At 47.8% G+C, this 21,247-nt stretch overlaps 1 protein-coding gene across 1 annotated transcript in view; it reads right to left on the minus strand.

The window, feature by feature from the left end:
- The window catches only part of ntn1b (netrin 1b), a gene marked incomplete at both ends in the record, with an annotated part of 59,341 nt that overhangs the window by 6,876 nt on the left and 31,218 nt on the right, over positions 1 to 21,247 (minus strand). Inside the window, 4 exons of the mRNA XM_083648891.1 lie at positions 2,730 to 2,804; positions 6,412 to 6,465; positions 7,963 to 8,112; positions 15,512 to 15,700. Coding sequence (XP_083505017.1) covers positions 2,730 to 2,804; positions 6,412 to 6,465; positions 7,963 to 8,112; positions 15,512 to 15,700 — 468 coding nt within the window. The remainder of the gene's footprint in view (positions 1 to 2,729; positions 2,805 to 6,411; positions 6,466 to 7,962; positions 8,113 to 15,511; positions 15,701 to 21,247) is intronic.

Here is a 21,247-nt window from a genome sequence, read left to right on the forward strand (position 1 = left end):
CTGCCATGCTTGACTTCTTGAACTGTAGTCAGTTGAGGGTTGGGGGGTGATCTGCAGACTGCGGTGCTATGATGTGTGAGCCAATGAGCTCAGCTGATTCTAAACATATTTATAGCAAAGTGTGTAGACCAATGTAACTGAGTAAAAGTACATCCTAATACTATAATTGGAGAGCTGTGTGTCCGTCTGGAGTTGCAAGGCGCACCGTCACTCTGATCGCCTCCAAGATTTGCAGAAACACTGGTCAGAGGCCTGGGATTAATCTGGTGCGGGGGCGCTACAGCAATAGTTTACATAGACCAATCACAGCTCACGCTGCTATGACATCATCCTACATTGACCGATCACAGCTCACGCTGCTATGACATCACTAATGAGGTCATAAATCACTGATATGACGTCATTGTCATTATCGTCGAGCGGGAGACACAGGAAGAAGGGGGACAGAATGTAGGGAAACAGTGGATGGCTAAATCCAGAAGGAGGCAGTAATGCAACATAAAGGATGCAAAATGCCATAAAACACCACAGAAGAAGAATGGTCAAAATGGTGGCCAGTGGTGACTGATGTCATACCCACTGATGATGTCCTTCCCACTGATGATGTCATGGTCCACAATCGTCGAGTGATGGCCAAAGCAATGACATCATAGTCGTCAGTGATGTCATAGACTGCACAAGCCTGAATCAACATGGACCAGCTTGAGCCACTTCCAGACCACAAGAGGACGAAAGACCTGGACCAAACCTTGAACCCGCCCACAACTCCCATTCACTTCAAGCCTGGCAGCTTCACGCTTCATGCCTCACGCTTGGAAAATAGGACTGAATCCTGAACGATCGTTTTTGAGCGTGCGTTGAGCACGGCTGTTGTGAAGGGCTTCGCCTGTTAACAAGGACGCCGAAATGAAACTTGTGGGTTCAGCGTAGGTTGAGCTTAGGTTGAACGTTGCTTTGGCGTATGGTGTGAACGGGCTGTAAGAGTTAAAAAAAATGACTCCATTCAGCAAAAAATACTCTTAGACAGATTTATTAAATAAATAAATACATAAATAAATAAATAAATAAATAAATAAATAAATAAATAAATAAATACATGTAATGGGGTAAATGGTAAATGTATTTGAGTACTACAGTACTCACCTCTGGCTAAACCAGAAGAGATGGATCTCAGCTCTTTGATAGTGATACCAGTGATCACCTTGGTGACAGAAGAGAAGCTCCAGCTGTAGAGACGCCCTCAAGAAAACCTCTCTCCTGGCTGACCACAGGCTTTACTGAGACTATTTCACTATTTTTATTTGATCTAAAGGGAGTAAATGTTAGGAATGTGTGCTGGAGGTTAGGTTACACTGGATAACCAATGCACTTGCGTTACAGGGAAAGGCACATGGAATGGAATGGTACTTGGAATCGCACAAAAGGTAGACTTCAACATCTGTGAAGGTGTGGTTCTTACTCTACTGTCCAGGTTCAGTATCACACTTACTACTTTTGAACCTGACATTCAGATTGAAATATATCACTTTGTTTGGACTCCATTTTGTCTGCGTTGCCAGGACCCGGCAGTATTTCTAAGTCAGACACTGACTGGACTGTGAGTGGTGCCTCCTGGACTGACCATGAGTGGTGCCTCCTGGACTCAGGGCAGGGCCCTTTACACGAGGACAGTTTCTGGAAGAAACGACACAATAGCGTTTCCTTCACACCTTTTGCTTCACACCTTCTCCCTGTTTACATGAGCGCTGTTGAATTTTTAAAACGCCGTAATGTACATGCCAGGTCGCTAGGTGGCAGTGTGATCACCTTATTCTTTGCCCATACAAGGACGCATGACGTCATTTCGTAATCGTCTTTCTGGTTTTAAACACGGAAGTAGAGTACCTACCGCAGTCATTTAGACTTGCCAAAAAGCTGTTTTCAAGCTAAAAAAAACACAAACTGTTTTAAAGTTTTAATATTTGTCGGTGAGAACGTAACATGTAACCAGTTTATCAGAATAACGCCTATTGGAAATCTTTAACGAGCACCGAGGACCGGGAGCGCTGACTGTGCTGACACCGGTCGGACTAGCTATCTGTCAAACCCTACTGTGTAGTTAGGCTACTGGCAGTGAGAAAACACTGTCGACGTGCTTTTGTACCGGTGCAGCCATCGGCTCCTCGCAGCAGTAACGTTATGAACATGTAACTGAAGTTGGCCGCAGTGTAGCTTAATTCTGAATGTTGCCAAACTTCATTCATACTGACGTTTTATTTTGAAAATGGCCACCAACTCGCGCACGGCTCTGGCGTAATCGCGTGTGTCGCGTGTGCAGGCACGTCAGAGTTCCTGAAATGAGCCGTCTCAAGCGATTACATGGAGCCCTCAGCGGGAAGCGTCACCAAGAATTCCACTCTGGAGGGTGGTTTCAAAATGTGTCGTTTCCTAAGCGCAAATTCGCCGTCGCCGTCTAAAAGGGAGGCACTAACGATAAAATAATTCCCCGTCACCATAGGAAACCGTCCTCGTGTAAAGTGCCCCTCAATTAAGACAGTGGTTTGCCTTTGAGGCTGTAGCTGTAATCCTGCGAGTGTGAATGAGCCATCACCGCAGGCAGCGGCCCAGAAACACAGAAAGCGGCACCAGGGTGTGGATTGGCCCCGGGATCCGATTAATAGAGACATCTGACCTCTTGACTGCTGGCCGATGTCTGGCAGCAAACATTCCTGCACAGTGGACTCACTCACCGTAGTCTTTCTTGCAGTACTTCTTCATGGTGATCTTCATCTTTCCCTTGGATGCTTTGCAGTGAGAATCACAATCTGACAAAGAGTAAGAGAGAGAGAGAGTAACAGAACAATTTAAAGTTAGATTTAAAATGTGATGGCGACTAGTTCCCAACATCATAAAATGTGTCAGTATCATCAGGCCAGACTCTTGCTGGACCAGACTTTAACATGTGGTCCCTTGTGTCACGCTCTCTGTGCCCCCAAGGTCTTGAAGAGACCCTTCCTCCTCAAAGTGCCACTGCCAAACAGATGAAGGCTTACACAGGTCCTCCTGTGTCTGTCAACACACTCCCACTCTATTCCCTCGCAACTTCTCCACTCCAGTCCGCTCCCTCCTCAATGTCCTGGCATGCATTGTGTCGGCTCTAAGGGCTGGAGGGGTCACTCCAGCACAAAGGAAGGTCACTGGGGGGAAATCAGCTAGTGGCCAACCAAAAATTAGCCTAATTAGCTTAAGCAGCATCTAACCCGCATGAGGCAAGAAAGGATCTGGCCCAGCGTTGGTCGAGGCAAAATATTCTGTGGCCCTTGAGAAGAGTCTGCTGCAGCGCCCAGAAAAAGCTCACACATTTATGATGAATGGCTTTGGGGTCTAGCAGCATCCCTTTGACACCAGAGTGTGTTGACCTAGGATGGCGGACTTGCCAAAAGGGATTTATCGATGGCCGCCGCTGTCGTGTTGTCAGGGTGCCAGGCACCTTTTGTAATGAGGGAGCTGGTGATGGTGGGACCAGAGAGGCCAAGCTGAAAATTGAAATCATTTGTTCCCCTCCACTTTCCACTGACTGACACAAATTGGAACCAGATCATCTCCTATGTGTCTCCCCCCCCCCCTCTCTCAGAGCAATAAGCCTTGTGCTTTTTTTCTGGGGGGTGGGAAAGCTGGGTTGGGCAGTCTGAAGAGAAAGGAGGGGGGCAGTTGAGAGAGGGGGGGGGGACCTTTCAGCTTGCCTGAATATGGACAAACTTCATTATTTCTTCCAGCCCTCTGTCCAGTCTTCCCCTTTCTTTCCCATTATACTCTGTGTGAATGAGGTTGCCCGGGTAATGATGGAGTAAGAAAAAAACGCCCCTCTCCTCCCCCCCCAAAAAATAGGCGGGGTTTGGGACAGTGGCGGGGGATGAGGAGCGAGTGCATGTATGTGGAGAAAACATTTCTAGTGAAATGCCTGGAAGCTTTTGGGGTGACGGGAGGGGGGGAAAAAAGGGGGGTGGGGGGGAATCCCAAAGTAAATGAATTTGACGAGTCCATATCGACCACGCCTAATTTCCATGTAAATGAAGTGGCGAGGGCGGGGGCCCCCTTTGTCTCCCACTGGCCCCTGGGGGCCTTCATCATACCTCCCTTTGATAGCTGGCATTGCCCATTAGCCCCGCAGCACAATCCCCGCACTGGGCCGTTACACCCACAGCTCTCATTAAGGTCCCATCTCCCGCTGCGAGGACAAACGTCCCCTTTGTGAGGACTCTCCAGCAGGGCCACCTTCTTTCTGCAGGGTCCCCGGGGACCACACCGCTCCTAATTTGGAGGGTGGTGTCTGTGTGGGGTTTGTGACAGGAATCCAAACAGCGCATAGCCGAAGCAGTCGCTATAGGGGGAAATGTGGGCTCACAGTATAGAGCTCCATGTCAGTGCCGTCACTTTGTCAGTGACAGAGGGCACTGATACAGATGAGACTGATCAGTGACAGTGTGATCGAAAGTAGGGATGTGAATGTGTACAAAGAATTCGACACGTTTACTGGGGGGGCAATTTTCGACGCGTAACATGTACTGTACACGTTTTAGGATTTGTGAATTTTGACCGCAGGTCGGTGCTATTTTGCGCTATATAACCGCTAGCGTTCCCGACTTGCAACGTTCTCAACACGAGAGACCTGGTTCAACCCCCAACCAGGTTGCTTTTTACTTTCATAATCCAAACCAAGGTGTTTTGCTTGGCTAAACTTAAGCGGTGATTCGAGCTGTGGCTCCCGCAAGACGTTACCGGGCCGAACCGGGCTGGACATCCAGAGATCCCCTTCTAGCAGCAGCGGTGGCTCCTCTGAGGCGGGGGGGGGGGGGGGGGGGGGGGGGTCAAATCACCATATGAGAAATGAATGAATGTGTGTCTCTAAAACATCTTACGTTTATGAAAATCACGTCATCACTTTCATAGATAGCGTTATTTAATTAAAGAAAATAAAGAAAGGTTTTCCTAAACTGTTATGGTTTCATTTTCGTGTACATGAGTACACACATGTACACTGTCACGAGTTTTAAGGCTTGAACCAGAAAAAGTGAAATGTTTTATGGTCACTCACAATTCTCTGGAAGACTAGTTGGCTTGGTTCAAGCCTTAAAACTCATTATCTAAGGATTTTTCGAAATGTCTATGGAGAAAATGAATGGGGAATTCACTTCTGGGGCAAGAAACGTCCCATGCCTGTTGAGCTCTATAGGGTGTGAATAAGTGAGCAGGGACAGGGCTTCACTCCAGCACGGCCAGGCTTGATTGAAATACAAACTGGGGCAAATGAAGCATGTAATCAGATTAGGGCTGATACCCTCGGGAGGCTGCTGGGCAGGCAGGGAATACAGGCGATGAGGCCAGAGGGACCACTGACTAAATATCTGCACTTTCCATCAGCTGCTACGCTCAGTGACGCGCGTCTCGGTCAGTGAAACTGTCAATGTTCCTCTGGAGGATGGATGGGAAAAACATGCATGTTCTACAAATACACGGTTACATGCGTGAAGGTACAGTAGACTATGATAAATGAATGAATTTTAGTTTAGCATCATGATCAACAAGATTCAAATACTATGGTGATACCATAATGAAATACACTAAAGTAAGTGATGCTTGTACTTTGTGGAGGTGACAGCAAAAAAGAAAAATGGTCGCCATAAAGTATCTCACTTCAAACCAGGGGCCAGTTGCACCAAGTGGTCTTAAGACTGGTCTTAAGCTACGCCGGTCGTAACTTAACGACCTAACAGCTACGCCGGTTGCACCAAGAGGGCTTAAGCCTTATTTTCACTAAGCCCAGGCGTAACTCTTACGCCTGGTCAGGAGGAGGCGTAGTGCCTGCCTGTAACAGAGATCTCCGTCAGCGGAGACCTTTTTGAGTCCTTACCGTCATCGTCACCGTCATCATCGTAACGTCGCCATCGAAGCATGATGTTAGATTATAACGAACTAGTTGTGTGGCTTAGCCTTCCCAAATGTTGACGTTAGTTTTTTAGAATTTAATACATAGAATTGGGAACGTTACATTCAATTTCATTCAGACTGCTTGGCACTAATCGCCGCCGCCATTTTCCCCCGGGGAGGAGGGAGGGTGTCGTGACGCACATACAGTAGTGGGTGACGGCGCGAGGCACATTTTTGGGCCAATCGGGGCACATTCCCCGGCAATTCACATGGACGCGCATTGCTACGACCAGCGTAGTTAAGACCAGATGTAAGCCCTATTGGTGCAACAGCCGTAAGTCCACTCTAAAGACTGGTCTTAACTAAGACCGACGTAGGAGTTGCGACCAGGCGTAGTTAAGACCACTTGGTGCAACTGGCCCCTGGTGATGATTTGGTTGTTTCGTTGCGAAATATGTTGTATGTCAAACAGGCAAACAATGAAGTATCTCGTGTGTTACTCACCGGAGGGTTCCTCGGAGCTGGTGTATGTTGTTGTAGGAGATGCGACTGGGATCTCTGTGACAGAGAGAGGAAATGATATATATTTCACATTGTCATCATACTCTGCAATGCACACAAAATAATTGAACTTATGTGATGGCTTCCATATATGTGGAGCTTAATTTCCTGGCTATTCTCCTATGAGCAATTGGGCACAACTACACCTCAGAGCATGTGTGAAAATGCACTTAGGGATGCTTTTAATGGGATGTCTTGTTAATGACAGCTGATTTTGACACACAGACGTGTAGTGAAAAATGTGTAGTGAGTGAGAAAGTGAGTTTCCTCATAATGTTCTGCTTCCTCCAGTTTACAGTATGTTATAGGTACAGAGAGCCAGGCCTGCCTTGTTAAAATCAGAGCTGGCGGGGAGTTAGATATCACAAAACATTTAACATCATGCTATTAAAACGAAAATGCATTATCTCGAAAATATACGAGAAAACCAAATATTCTACTCAAACTTCAAGAAGCCCATTTCCTCCACTGCATGTTGTTACTTTCCCAACAAAATTAAACAAATCCTATTCCAGCAGGTTCCCAGGTTTAAATGCTCGCTGTGGATCCTGGCCAAGCATATCATTGTGATTCTTGGGTCACAGAGGCCTCGTCCAATTTCCACATACAACTTTATCACAAATGTCAACCGCAGTCAAATACAGTAACATATTGGACAATTGTAAATGTCTTGCGTGTCCTCCCAGACATCATTGTTATCTTATCTGCTCATGCCAGCCAGCTATTTGATGGTGCTAGCAAAAGCGGCTACTAGCTAGCCATCTCTGTTTCTGTGTGGCGCTGACGTTTATGGCCAAGGGGCTGGCATCTGCAGGCAGCAGATAGCCAATAAACATATCAGCAATCATTCCCCTGCACTTGTGCTGGGGATTTATTGGGAGATGGGCCGTTAACGACGTTGACGGCACACAAGGCCAAGTTAGGACGAGCTGTAACGCTCTGTTTATCCAAGCTCTGCCTTAAACAGCCAAATATCTCTCCAAAATAAAAGCTCTGGTTTAAACAGCCAAATATAAATGTGAAATATAATGCCAAATATCTCTCCAAAATAATGGAACAGAGGCATAAAAATAACACGGGACGAGTGTGAGCCATGAATTTATGCATAACAAGCATGTTCTGTCCTTTTCAGGCCTTTTCTTTAGGTGCTTATCACAATTCACCACTGCTGATGGAGCCTGGGTATCTGAGGTTGGACTGTAGGCTTTGGCTGAACTACTGTAATAAGAGTTGACTAGCTAGGAGAAGTGTGTGGTCTGAGTACATGCAACTGTGTGTGTAGATAACATGGTGAACGCTGTTGATGGACTTTTGGTTTATATCAAAGTGTTTTTACGAATAGCTCTTTATCATTCAGCCGGAGCCGTATTTCACCATCAGCGTTGATGCCATAGAAACAGCTCATACTGATGCAGTTGATATGCGTTGGCATGGTTTAGTATTCTTTGGATCCTCCAGGCGTTGTGTGCGGAGGCACTAGTAGCAGGGTCTTACTTATGCAGGGGGCGATGGGGGAGCGGCTCTGCTGGTAGCCCTTGGCACAGCGGTTGCAGGTGATTCCAGTCACTCCGTCCTTGCAGGGACACTGGCCTGTGGTCTGGTTGCAGGTCTTCCCCGCCGCTCCAACCGGATGGCAATCGCATGCTTTGGAGAAAGGGGTGGGATGGGGTGGGGTGGGGGTGGGGTGGGGTGGGGGGGGGGGGGGGGGGGGGGGGGTTGGAGGAAGGAAGAGAAAATCAACATAAATTGGGATCGAGTAAACAACGTGTGATTTTGAAATATGAAAAACACAAACGGTTTACGAGACCAGCACCGTTACAAAACAAATCTCGGCTTTCAAATTACGATTTCTCTGGCACGTCCGCTGCTGACTCTACTTATTCCATACAATAAAAAGGTAATCTAAGCACGCAGCCAAAGCCTAGTGAGAAATCATTCACAGTAAGAGGCTGTGCGCTTTCCTTCCAGACCATCACAGATGGAGAACTGGGCCTCGCACCAGCATAAAACCTCAAACTAATTACACTGCTTCCTCCCACCCATAAGCACCATATAGGAGTCTTCATTAGCTCTGCTCTGGAAGGCATGAAGAAGAGTAAATAATTTGATTAAATATAAAATGCCACTCTCACCGCACAGCATATGTCTATTATAGTGTATATGTTTTGAACGCATGTATGTGGGGTGGTGTGTGTGTGCGCAGTATATATATATATATATACGGTATATATATATATATATATATATATATATATATATAGCGCACGCACGCGCGTGCGTACATGTGTGTGTGCATGTGTCTCTGAGCTCTTGAGAGCAGGCTTTGTCCCCTCTTTGTGGTTGTGATCCGCTGTGGACGGACTGTGCGCTCTTCAGATAGTTTGCGATGTAAAGCTCTCTGGACGGACTCTGTGTGTGTGTGCGTGTGCGTGCGTTTGCGTGTGTGTGTGTGTGTGTGTGTGTGTGTGTGTGTGTGTGTGTGTGTGACGGACTGTGTGCTCTTCAGATTGAGTTTGTGATATAAAACTCTCTGGCAAAGAGTTCCCTGCAAATAACTGCCTGAATAATGTTTCCCATTAATGAATGAGTAAAACGCACTTCAAAGTCTGTTTAAGCTGTTAGTTTGGAGGATCGCACGTTAAATGTGAGAATTTCTGTATGTGTGCGTGTGTGCGTGTGTGTGTGTGTGTGTGTGTGTGTGCGTGTGCGTGTGTGTGTGCCCACACGTGTGTGCGTGTGTGTGTGCGCGTGTGTGTGTGTGTGTGTGTGTGTGTGTGTGTGTGTGTGTGTGTGTGCGTGCGTGCGTGCGCTCTGCCATGAAGCCAGTTTGCCATGAAGCCAGTGTTTGAAGTGGAAGCCCAGCCTTCCCATTATGCCTGTGTGTGTTACAGTATATGTACCAGCGCAGTAATTTGAAAAAGGCTTGAAGTGGTCCAATAGAGGTCGGAGTTGCTTCAGTGGGAGTTGCTTATTAAATAAAAAGAAACAAGTTTTACTTATTTGCATCATAAGAACATTTTCCAAGTTTATTTGTTAAATTCTAATGCTGAATGATCAGGGATTCAGTCTCTTTCTAACTCAGAAATTCTTTACATTCAAAAACAAGGGAGGACATTAAATAGAAACCATAAGTAGAATAAAATGATCATTGGATAACGCAGCTCAAGATCAAAACGTAAACATTGACATCATACGCTGATGTTTTCAATTTAACCGTCTCTCCCAAACATGATTGTTGTTTGGGCCGCTATGGCACACACAGTAGGCATGCAATACATGACCGTGTTTATCTACCAGCATTCATTAAAACAAAAGTCTATCAAATAAAACCCACTTCATGCTGTTTCTCATGTTTTTATTCTGTGGGCATCTTTTGAAAGCCTTTACAAATGACTCTAATATAGGGTGGTACCATAACTATAAAAATCCAAACAAAATCCAACAGCATTAAGTCACTCTCTGAACCTCCCTGTGAAGTACTTTACATTGTTTTGTTATTTTTGCAGAATATTGTGGTGGGTTGAAACCCTAATGGGGGCGTTTGTTTTGCTCTGCTGCTTTTAAATTCAATATATGTTAATAAGGTTATCAAATGTCTTTTCTGAATAACATGATTTTTTTAGCACGAAACAGACTGACAACACTAACCACCACCACAATTTCATCTCACAATTTCCCGTTAACCTAAAAGTACTCTTCTCTTCTAACGTGGGGCGCGAACTGGAAACATTCATTAATGTCAGCGTGCGTTGGGGGGCCTGTGTGGAGCTGAGGAGTTGCTGAGAGGTTTCAGGGGGGGCTTCTTCTCTTTGGGCCCCCCCCCCCCCCCCCCCCCCCCCCCCCGGGCCCAGCTAGAGGCTGAGGCTGCCAAACGTACGATGGGACCGGGAATTAAACAAACCGTTAGGAACAGGGGGGGCGTGCACCACGGCGCTCCAAGAGCCCTGTTTACACTGTTTACACTGCGCTTGATGAGGGGTGAAGTTGTTAATCTGGGAAATAAAGCATGAGGCATTCCACGCTGCCACCGGAGACGTAAGGTTCTCCGCCTGTAGTGCAGCACAGAGCCACGCTGCCAACGGGACGTAAGGTTCTCCGCCTATAGTGCAGTTCCACACTGCCACCGGAGACGTAAGGTTCTCCGCCTATAGTGCAGTTCCACACTGCCACCGGAGACGTAAGGTTCTCCGCCTATAGTGCAGCACAGTTCCACGCTGTCACCGGAGACGTAGGGGTTCTCTGCCTATAGTGCAGTTCCACACTGCCACTGGAGACGTAAGGTTCTCCGCCTATAGTGCAGCACAGAGCCACGCTGCCACCGGAGACGTAAGGTTCTCCGCCTATAGTGCAGTTCCACGCTGCCACTGGAGACGTAAGGTTCTCCGCCTATAGTGAAGTTCCACGCTGCCACTGGAGACGTAAGGTTCTCCGCCTATAGTGCAGCACAGAGCCACGCTGCCACCGGAGACGTAAGGTTCTCCGCCTATAGTGCAGTTCCACGCTGCCACTGGAGACGTAAGGTTCTCCGCCTATAGTGCAGTTCCACGCTGCCACTGGAGACGTAAGGTTCTCCGCCTATAGTGCAGTTCCACGCTGCCACTGGAGACGTAAGGTTCTCCGCCTATAGTGCAGCACAGAGCCACGCTGCCACCGGAGACGTACGGTTCTCCGCCTATAGTGCAGCACAGAGCCACGCTGCCACTGGAGACGTAAGGTTCTCCGCCTATAGTGCAGCACAGAGCCACGCTGTCACCGGAGACGTAAGGTTATCCGCCTATAGTGCAGTTCCACGTTGCCACTGCAGACGTAAGGTTCTCCGCCTATAGTGCAGCACAGAGCCACGCTGCCACCGGAGACATAGGGGTTCTCTGCCTATAGTGCAGCACAGAGCCACGCTGCCACCGGAGACGTAGGGGTTCTCTGCCTATAGTGCAGTTCCACGCTGCCACCGGAGATGTAGGGGTTCTCTGCCTATAGTGCAGTTCCACGCTGCACCGGAGATGTAGGGGTTCTCTGCCTATAGTGCAGTTCCACGCTGCCACTGGAGACATAAGGTTCTCCGCCTATAGTGCAGTTCCACGCTGCCACTGCAGACGTAAGGTTCTCCGCCTATAGTGCAGCACAGAGCCACGCTGCCACCGGAGATGTAGGGGTTCTCTGCCTATAGTGCAGCACAGAGCCACGCTGCCACCGGAGATGTAGGGGTTCTCTGCCTATAGTGCAGTTCCACGTTGCACCGGAGATGTAGGGGTTCCCTGCCTATAGTGCAGTTCCACGCTGCACCGGAGACGTAAGGGTTCTCTGCCTATAGTGCAGCACAGAGCCACTTTTTTCACTTAGCCTCCACCGATTAAGCAAATCGTTGAGCGGACATTTTGTTGATATGGGGAATTTGGGGGGGACTGGGGAGGAGGGGGGGGGGGTTAAGGATTGGAGAATGAAAGCAGACTTCCTCCTGGCTGTGTTGGCGCAGCGCTGTATTTCCTGTCCAACAACAGCAGAGCGGGATGGTTGGCTGAGTTGAACAATAAATATAGCGGGTCCTAACTGATGTCACATAGCCCTGGTTCTGTCACCTGAGGAGAAGGCAGCAATCAGGCTGTTTGGGTTCGAGCCCAGAGCACTAAAGTGGGGAGACGGAGGGAGAGGGAGGGGCGGGGAGCGGGGCTTGGAGGTGTTCGGGTTACTGATCCAGCTGTTTGGAAAGGCCTTGTCGAGATCTATGGATGTTGTTCAATCATTAGGTAACGCTAACCTACGCCTCGCTCCATCCACCTGAACCTGGCTACTCCCCCCAAATATGGCCTGTGAAAATGTTTGGGCTGGCACAGCACAGCGAAACAACGCTGCGCAAGAACCATTTGTCACTTTTGAGCTAAGTGCTGAGGATCTATCAAACTGAACCTTTACGCACTAAATCTACCCCAGAACTGCAACTCTGACGTCAAAGATACCCCCAGATTAACTGTGAAAACGGCTGTTTTTATTGGTCACGTTTGCTGCTGATGCTGTGCTCTCGTTCCGCGAGGGTTTGAGCGAGCCAGCAGGGGGAATTAAGAGTTGAGGTCGGTTGTGGCGTGCAGTAGGAAATATCACGTTGCAGTTCCGGTGACTTAATAGCCGGCGGTGTACCGACGACAAGGGCATTGAAGGAGAGGGTTTTTTTTCGAGACGCTGTCACCGACCAATCGCAGCTCAGCACTGGATGTGGTTGACGACCGCAATATGTGCATCTGCACAGAGTCGCTCATTTGTCATTATTGTGCGGTCAGGATGGCGATGTAAACACACAGTGGCATTGGAGTATGTAATGTTGTTGAACAGCAGCGCGTAGAAGTAAGATTTCAAGCACTTTCCCCTTTCACGCTATCCTAAAAGATGATGCAGATATAGAAGCAGTAATGCCAGTGAAGCTATCAGGGCGTAGCATGATATGTGTGGGTGAGATTTATTTTTCAGGGTGGATCTTTGGCCTCTGTTTGACTCCCCTCTTGAACTGAATTCTGTGGCAGGCTTTCCCGCCATTGTTGGCCGCTCTCATCTTTTTCCACTCATCAAAGATCCCCCCCCCCCCTCTCCCTAACAATTCACTGAAATTGAGGATGATTCATCGCAGCACTCCAAGTTAAACAAATAAAATCGAATAAAACAAAATAAGGCATTTAGTCACCTGACGGAGCGCTTGGCTCCTCCTCTGCTGTTGCGGTAAATGTCTATCTCTCTACGTCTTCGGCAAACGAATAAGGAGATTTCACACATTAACATCGCTGGTTGTTATGACAGTGTTTGCATGTGTGTGTTTAGTTTCTCTCTCACAGAGAGGGAGGGGTGGGGTCTTGTGCATCTCTGGGAGTGGGTGTGTGTGTGTGTGTGTGTGTGTGTGTGTGTGTGTGTGTGTGTGTGTGTGTGTGTTTATGTGTATGTTTGTGTGTGTGTGTGCGTGTGTGTGTGTGTGTGTGTGTGTGTGTGTGCACGTGTGTGTGTATGTGTGTGTGTGTGTGTGTGTGTGCACGTGTGTGTGTGTGTGTGTGTGTGTGTGTGTGTGTGTGTGCGTGTGCACGCGTGTGTGTGTGTGTTTAGACTGAGTCAATGAGTGACAGGAGTTTGTTTGCTTGGGGCCTCAGGTCCTGTGTTGCACCCCGAGGTGCTGGGAGACAGAAGGAGCTCAGCTTTTTGTCTCCCCACACATTCATCCCGGGCAGCTTGGTCTGAACCCTGCCTTATGTGCTCACACCTGTGTGTGTGTGTGTGTGTGTGTGTGTGTGCGTGTGCGTGTGCGTGTGCGTGTGTGTGTGGGTGTGTGTGTGTGTGTCTTTCTTTGTGCCTGCATATATGTGTGTGAAGTGGTGGATGAATACCTGAAAGCCACACTTGAGTAAAAGTGCAGATATCTTACCAGAAAATGACTTTGGTAGAAGTTAAAGTCACCTATTAGAATATTACTCGAGTAAAAGTCTGAAGTATCTGATATTTACTGTACTTAAGTATCAGAAGCAATTTTCTGATATTAAATAATGTACTTAAGTATTGAAAGAAAAGCACAAGTAAATGCTGTTAATAAAAAAAACAAGCAGTAATCATTGATTCTACTCATGATGATGGCCATTTGACATGCCTGAGCTTGAGTAGAATCTTCTTCATTTTGAGTTTTATAGCAGTTGGCAAACAGCGTTATGGTACATGTACATCTCTGCCACCAACTGGAATGGAGTGTGGTGGAATGTGATCATGATTAGTATCACGTGGTCACACCCTTCGCTACGGAGGGTCTGAATCACAAGTCACCATTTCCGGGTTTTCCCGCACAAAAAGCGACAGCAAGCCTCTGATTGGCTGTGCCGTAACCAGTTGCATCACGTTAGTCTCGCTTGCCAGACTTCCCTGCCAAGAGAGAAGTCTGGCAGCATGGAAACAGGCTGCTGGTATAAGCTCTGCCATTGGGGGCAACCATTTTAGTCGCCAGCGGAAGAAAATCCCTTTCCGCTCCCTGCAAGCTCTGCCATTCGCTCTGACCCGCTCTGACTGACCGGCTGCGACCATATATGGATTTCCTTTCCGCTCCCTCCGTGTCTGGGAATCTGTCTATCTCAAATGCCTCTGAAACAACATCAACAATACTAGCTTGTTGTTACACGCTGAAAACGATTGGATCCCCTGTTGTAGGGAGAGCGTCTGGCAAGCGAGACTAGGTTAAACCAAACAGAGCATTTTTTCGCTCCGCAAGTCCAGAATGGAGATCAGCGCTGCCAGACTCCCCTCCCGGAAGGGAGGGCAAACAAGATTATGTCACGTAAATAAGGAGGTCTGTGGTTGGTCAGTTCATATGCCTGTCACACATTTTGTTTTGGTCTTAGGGGGCAGTCCTTAACCACTTTTCAAGAGTTGTGTCCAGGCTAGCTAAGCGAGACTAGATCGTGATTAACATATCTTGCAATAGGAGCATTGATTCACCAAACCTGCTTGCTTGCAGGGCTGCAGGCTACCTGATTTTACGATTATTTTATTTTGTAGTAACGAGAAACGAAGATGCCTAGGGGAGTATTGGAGAAAAAGTATGCACTTTATTTAAGCAGTGTGGAGTAAAAGTGAAAGTTGACAGAAATATAAATACTCAAGTAAACTACAGATACTCCCAAACATTACTTAAGTACTGTAACGAAGTATTATTACTTTGTTACATTACAGCACTGTGTGTATGAACAGGGGTGAGGGGTGATCAGGAAGCTGTGTTTCAGTGGATGGACTCACACCTCTGTTGTGTTTGCTATGCTTGTGTTGTCAGGGACCCGAAGCAGCTTGGGAGCCGCACGGGTCACTTCACTGACAGCCAGACAGGTGGGAGCTTTTCTCCACACGTTCCAAAGAATTCTTTCAAAGTCTCCAGTGTGAAATAGGGCACGGTGTATGGTATGCACATAAACGTCTACCCTAGCAGAATGTGTTAAACCTATTGCTATGTGTGATGACAGTCTTTTACATAGCAAAGACTGACTCCTGGAAGAAGAAGAATGCTATAACATGCAACCTGCGGTGAGTCCTTTACCTTTGCAAGCCCTCCTGTGAGAGATGGCCTTGGTCATGTCCCTGTAGTAGCCCTCCTTGCAGTAGTGGCAGTGGCGTCCCGCTGTGTTGTGGCGACAGTTGAGGCAGACCCCGCCGCTCCGCCGGCCAGACAGCTTGTACAGCTCCATGTTGAAACGACAGCGACGGGCGTGCAGGTTACAGTGACAGGCTGGGCAGAGAGAGAGAGAGAGAGATAGGTTACAGTAACAGGCTGGGCATAGAGAGAGAGAGAGGTTACTGTAACAGGCTGGGCATAGAGAGAGAGAGAGAGAGAGAGAGAGAGGTTACAGTGACAGGCTGGGCATAGAGAGAGAGAGAGAGAGAGGTTACAGTAACAGGCTGGGCATATAGAGAGAGAGAGGTTACTGTAACAGGCTGGGCATAGAGAGAGAGAGAGAGAGAGAGAGAGAGAGAGAGAGGTTACAGTGACAGGCTGGGCATAGAGAGAGAGAGAGAGAGAGGTTACAGTGACAGGCTGGGCATAGAGAGAGAGAGAGGTTACTGTAACAGGCTGGGCATAGAGAGAGAGAGAGAGAGAGAGAGAGAGAGAGGTTACAGTGACAGGCTGGGCATAGAGAGAGAGAGAGAGAGGTTACAGTGACAGGCTGGGCATAGAGAGAGAGAGAGGTTACAGTGACAGGCTGGGCAGAGAGCGAGAGAGAGAGAGGTTACAGTGACAGGCTGGGCAGAGAGAGAGAGAGAGGTTACTGTAACAGGCTGGGCAGAGAGAGAGAGAGAGAGAGAGAGAGAGGTTACAGTAACAGGCTGGGCATAGAGAGAGAGAGAGAGAGAGAGAGAGAGGTTACAGTGACAGGCTGGGCATAGAGAGAGAGAGAGGTTACAGTGACAGGCTGGGCATAGAGAGAGAGAGAGGTTACAGTGACAGGCTGGGCAGAGAGCGAGAGAGAGAGAGAGAGGTTACAGTGACAGGCTGGGCATAGAGAGAGAGAGAGAGAGAGGTTACTGTAACAGGCTGGGCAGAGAGAGAGAGAGAGGTTACAGTGACAGGCTGGGCATAGAGAGAGAGAGAGAGAGAGGTTACAGTGACAGGCTGGGCATAGAGAGAGAGAGAGAGAGAGGTTACTGTAACAGGCTGGGCAGAGAGAGAGAGAGAGAGGTTACAGTGACAGGCTGGGCAGAGAGAAGTTACACTTAAGGCTGGCTCACACTACAGGATTTTCGGGCCGATTTATGCCCGATTCACCCCTCCCGAGAATCGGAGGAGAAATCTGGCCTGGCAGCTTGCCAAGCTTGGTCGGGCCCGACGTTCGGCACCGATTATCTTGTAGTGTGAGCTGTTTGCAGATCCAATCTTAAGCCTCCCGATCTGCTCAAAGCCTCATCGGGGCCGTCCCGATCATATCAAACATGTTTGATATTTAGGACTGAAAATCTGCGCGAATACATCATTCTGCTGCTGCGCGAGACTCCCGTCGTTAATTGACGCGGCTCATTTGATGCGCTGCACTGCAGGCATTATAGGCTACCAAATACCAACAGCACAGAACCACGAGTATTTGGGGGAAAATGTCACTCATTTATATCACAATGAATGACCAATGAATAAAAAGTTGTTATATCGTAGTTGTGAGCCCCTGCCAGTCAGAGGCTGTAATCTCCTACCTGTCTATCAGCCAGGCAGTGTGGGGAAAAGGCATTGCTGCTGCGGGAAGCAATCCAGTACTATCCAAACTTTTGCCGATCTCATGACATGCAGCAGGGAAATATATTTTGTGTGTGTGTGTTTGTGTTCTCACTTGTACAGACAATAGAGTCGCGTTGTTTACACGCATGCTAACTACCGTGAGATTCATTTGTTTGGCGAGACGGGCATGAAAATGAGGAAACGAGAGAGAGAGGTGAGGTGGGGGCGGAGCGCTTTGGTCACTGCTGGAACCCCAAAAACGAAACAGGTTCGTATGGCCGGGCATCAATGTGATTATCCTGCCGATAATGTTAATAATATCCTGTAGTGCGTGGTGCGCCACATTTACAAATCTTGTAGTGTGTGCATGTTTGAGATTCTAGGGAAGATAATCTGGGAAGATTCTCCTGTAGTGCGTGTCACAGCCAGATTTCAAAATCGGCTAAGATTGTTAGAATCCTGTAGTCTGAGCCCAGCTTTAGGGTGTATTCACACTTGTAGGTCGTTTGCTTTGTTCCGATTCAGGTACTTAATTGATACAAATGTTGCATTTGTGCCTTGGTTCGTTTGTGTTCACACAGCCACAAATGAAACGGTCCAAATAGTATTGTCAAACTTCCTGGATTGGCCAGCAGACACGCTGATAGGCTAATAGCCTCTCGGGATGGACAAAATAATTCCCAGAGATTTTCCTATATGATTATAAAAATGCGTTTTGTTAGACCTACATTTTAGGCTATGTCGGGCGTCCGCCGTGCGAGGAGAGAGAGAGAGAGAGAGAGAGAGAGAAAGAAAGAAAGAAAGAGGGAGGGATCGGGAGAGAGAGAGAGGGAGAAAGTTCTTTATTTATTTATTAATGTATGCTATGTAGGCTATGTAAGCCTATGTATTTATTTAGCCTATTTAGGCTATTGGGAATTTGGAGATAGAAGATCAAAGACCCTCGCAAATTCTGCTATTAGGCTATCACGGAGATGAGGATTAGCCGAGACATAGGCTATATGAACACCTGTCCTGTCAGGAATAAAATATTAATAAATAATTTAATAATAACGGACATTTCGAGGAAGACATGCAATCAGTCTGATTGTCTGATTGAACCAGACAATCTTATCACAAAGAAGGCTGGCTCTGATTACCACGATTTGTTTTCATTTATTGAATGGAGACCAGAGAGAGTGAGAGAGAGGGAGAGAGAGGGCGCGCACACAATTTACAGGCAAAATCCGTAGAGATTCAACACATTAACGTTGCTTCCCATGGTCCGAGGTAAGTTGAGTTCAAACTGCTGATTTGATGATCCAAAAATCCCCCTAAGTTTATCATGCAAGTCACAAGTCGCCAAAACAGGATCTGAAAGATGTTGTTTTTAAACGATAAAAATGTTTGTTCTTCAGGCCATTACGCACAGCGCAGCTGACTACGGCAGCTGGTTTATCAAAAAATGCGCACCGTTTACTGCTGTTGTGGCGGATCCAGGTCGGCTCACGTTCTCACCACAAACGAACCGCACCAGAGTTCGTTTGGAAGCGGACCGAGACCACCCTTTCTTGGCGATCTCGGTCCGCTTGTTTTGTCTCGCATCCGAGTGCGATTGCTGTGTTCACACTCCCCCAAACGAACCGCACCAAGGGGGAAAATGCTCTCCGTTTCGGAACAACTGCTCCAAACGAGATAGGTGTGAATACACCCTTAGAGTGACAGGCTGGGCAGAGAGAGAAAGAGAGAGGTTACAGTGACAGGCTGAGCAGAGAGAGAGAGAGAGAGGTTACAGTGACAGGCTGGGCAGAGAGAGAGAGGTTGCAGTGACAGGCTGGGCAGAGAGAGAGAGAGAGAGAGAGGTTACAGTGACAGGCTGGGCAGAGAGAGAGAGGTTACAGTGACAGGCTGAGCAGAGAGAGAGAGAGATCTTTACAGTGACAGGCTGGGCAGAGAGAGAGAGAGGTTACAGTGACAGGCTGGGCAGAGAGAGGTTACAGTGACAGGCTGGGCAGAGAGAGAGAGGTTACATTGACAGGCTGGGCAGAGAGAGATAGGTTAAAGACAGGCTGGGCAGAGAGAGAGAGGTTACATTGACAGGCTGAGCAGAGAGAGAGAGAGGTTAGAGTGACAGGCTGGGCAGAGAGAGAGAGGTTACAGTGACAGGCTGGGCAGAGAAATGTTACAGTGATAGGCTGGGCAGATAGAGAGAGATAGGTTACAGACAGGCTGGGCAGAGAGAGAGAGAGAGGTTACAGACAGGCTGGGCAGAGAGAGAGATGTTACAGTGACAGGCTGGGCAGAGAGAGATGTTACAGTGACAGGCTGGGCAGAGCGAGAAAGGTTACAGTGACAGGCTGGGCAGAGAGAGAGAGAGAGGTTACAGTGACAGGCTGGGCAGAGCGAGAGAGGTTACAGTGACAGGCTGGGCAGAGAGAGATCTTACAGTGACAGGCTGGGCAGAGAGAGAGAGATGTTACAGTTACAGGCTGGGCAGAGAGAGAGAGATGTTACAGTGACAGGCTGGGCAGAGAGAGAGAGATGTTACGGTCACAGGCTGGGCAGAGAGAGATGTTACAGTGACAGGCTGGGCAGATAGAGAGAGGTTACAGTGACAGACTGGGCAGAAAGATAGGTTACAGACAGGCTTGGCAGAGAGAGATCTTACAGTGACAGGCTGGGCAGAGCGAGAAAGGTTACAGTGACAGGCTGGGCAGAGAGAGAGAGAGAGGTTACAGTGACAGGCTGGGCAGAGAGAGAGAGAGAGGTTACAGTGACAGGCTGGGCAGAGCGAGAGAGGTTACAGTGACAGGCTGGGCAGAGAGAGAGAGAGGTTACAGTGACAGGCTGGGCAGAGCGAGAGAGGTTACAGACAGGCTGGGCAGAGAGATAGATGTTACAGTGACAGGCTGGGCAGAGAGAGAGAGAGGTTACAGTGACAGGCTGGGCAGAGAGAGAGAGAGGTTACAGACAGGCTGGGCAGAGAGAGATGTTACAGTGACAGGCTGGGCAGAGAGAGAGAGAGGTTACAGTGACAGGCTGGGCAGAGAGAGAGAGAGAGAGATACGGGGCGGCACCCCCCGTCAAATTCATTTCTTCCCTTTTTACTGAGGTTGTGAGACAAACACTTTAACCCTAACACTCAACACACAGAATGCCTACTTTGACATTTTGCAGTTCATCAAATCATCAAAATGCTAAGTCAATTAAACGTTAACTTAATACACTCGATTTAGTACATTGCAACAATCCTGTATATTGTTGTTGTGTGAAAATGTTATAACTCCAATTTTGGTAATTTATTATTATCACAATTATTATGCATATTCATCAACCTAAAAACAACGCTGTTGACATTTTGGAGATATGGGCCCCTATCGTTGCATCGGCCTAGTTTCTACGCCGAGCGCCTGGCGCAGTGGGCGTGGACCAGCGCACTTGATATCTTGGTCTTGGCGCTAGACCCAGCCTAAAGCATTACAACCACGCCTTTTAAGCGGAAAATTATGCACCGTCATGCTCATTGGATGAGTGCAATAAACGAATCGCACGCTTGCCTTTTAAGCTCCAATTCCACTCGTCCAGCAAAACCAGACAGAAGCCAAGCGCTCTGCCCCCCCCCCTCCCTTCATCCAGTCTGTCTGTCTCCATATAGGCTATTATTCCATATTATTATGCTTCTCAAACCAATCTAACTGCAGTTTAAATACTGCAAGCATGTAAATACGCTACACTATAGCAAGATCAAAGTGAAAAGAATGTTCTAAATGCATCAGCTAGAAAAATATAGCCTATTAGATTGGTGAAAGTTTGTCCAGAAAGATATCATTTTCTCTCGCCTGCTGCAGGAAGGATGATGCACATAAATATACCCTACATTATGTAAAGTCATTGCATAAATGTGTTTTTATTGTAAAACTAAATGTGAAGTAGGGCCAAGTTATTGGAGCGGACATCACAGTATAGCAGATGACAGTAGGAAGCGTGTTCCGCTATCACTTATCTAAATCACGTTAAATCGACAAGGGATATATATAGGCCCAGGAGGACATATATGTTTCACTTAGGGTGGTGTTTTAATTTCGATGTTTT

The sequence above is a fragment of the Poromitra crassiceps genome (genome assembly GCF_964638095.1).
Source record: "Poromitra crassiceps genome assembly, chromosome: 13".
Taxonomy (NCBI): Eukaryota; Metazoa; Chordata; class Actinopteri; order Beryciformes; family Melamphaidae; genus Poromitra; species Poromitra crassiceps.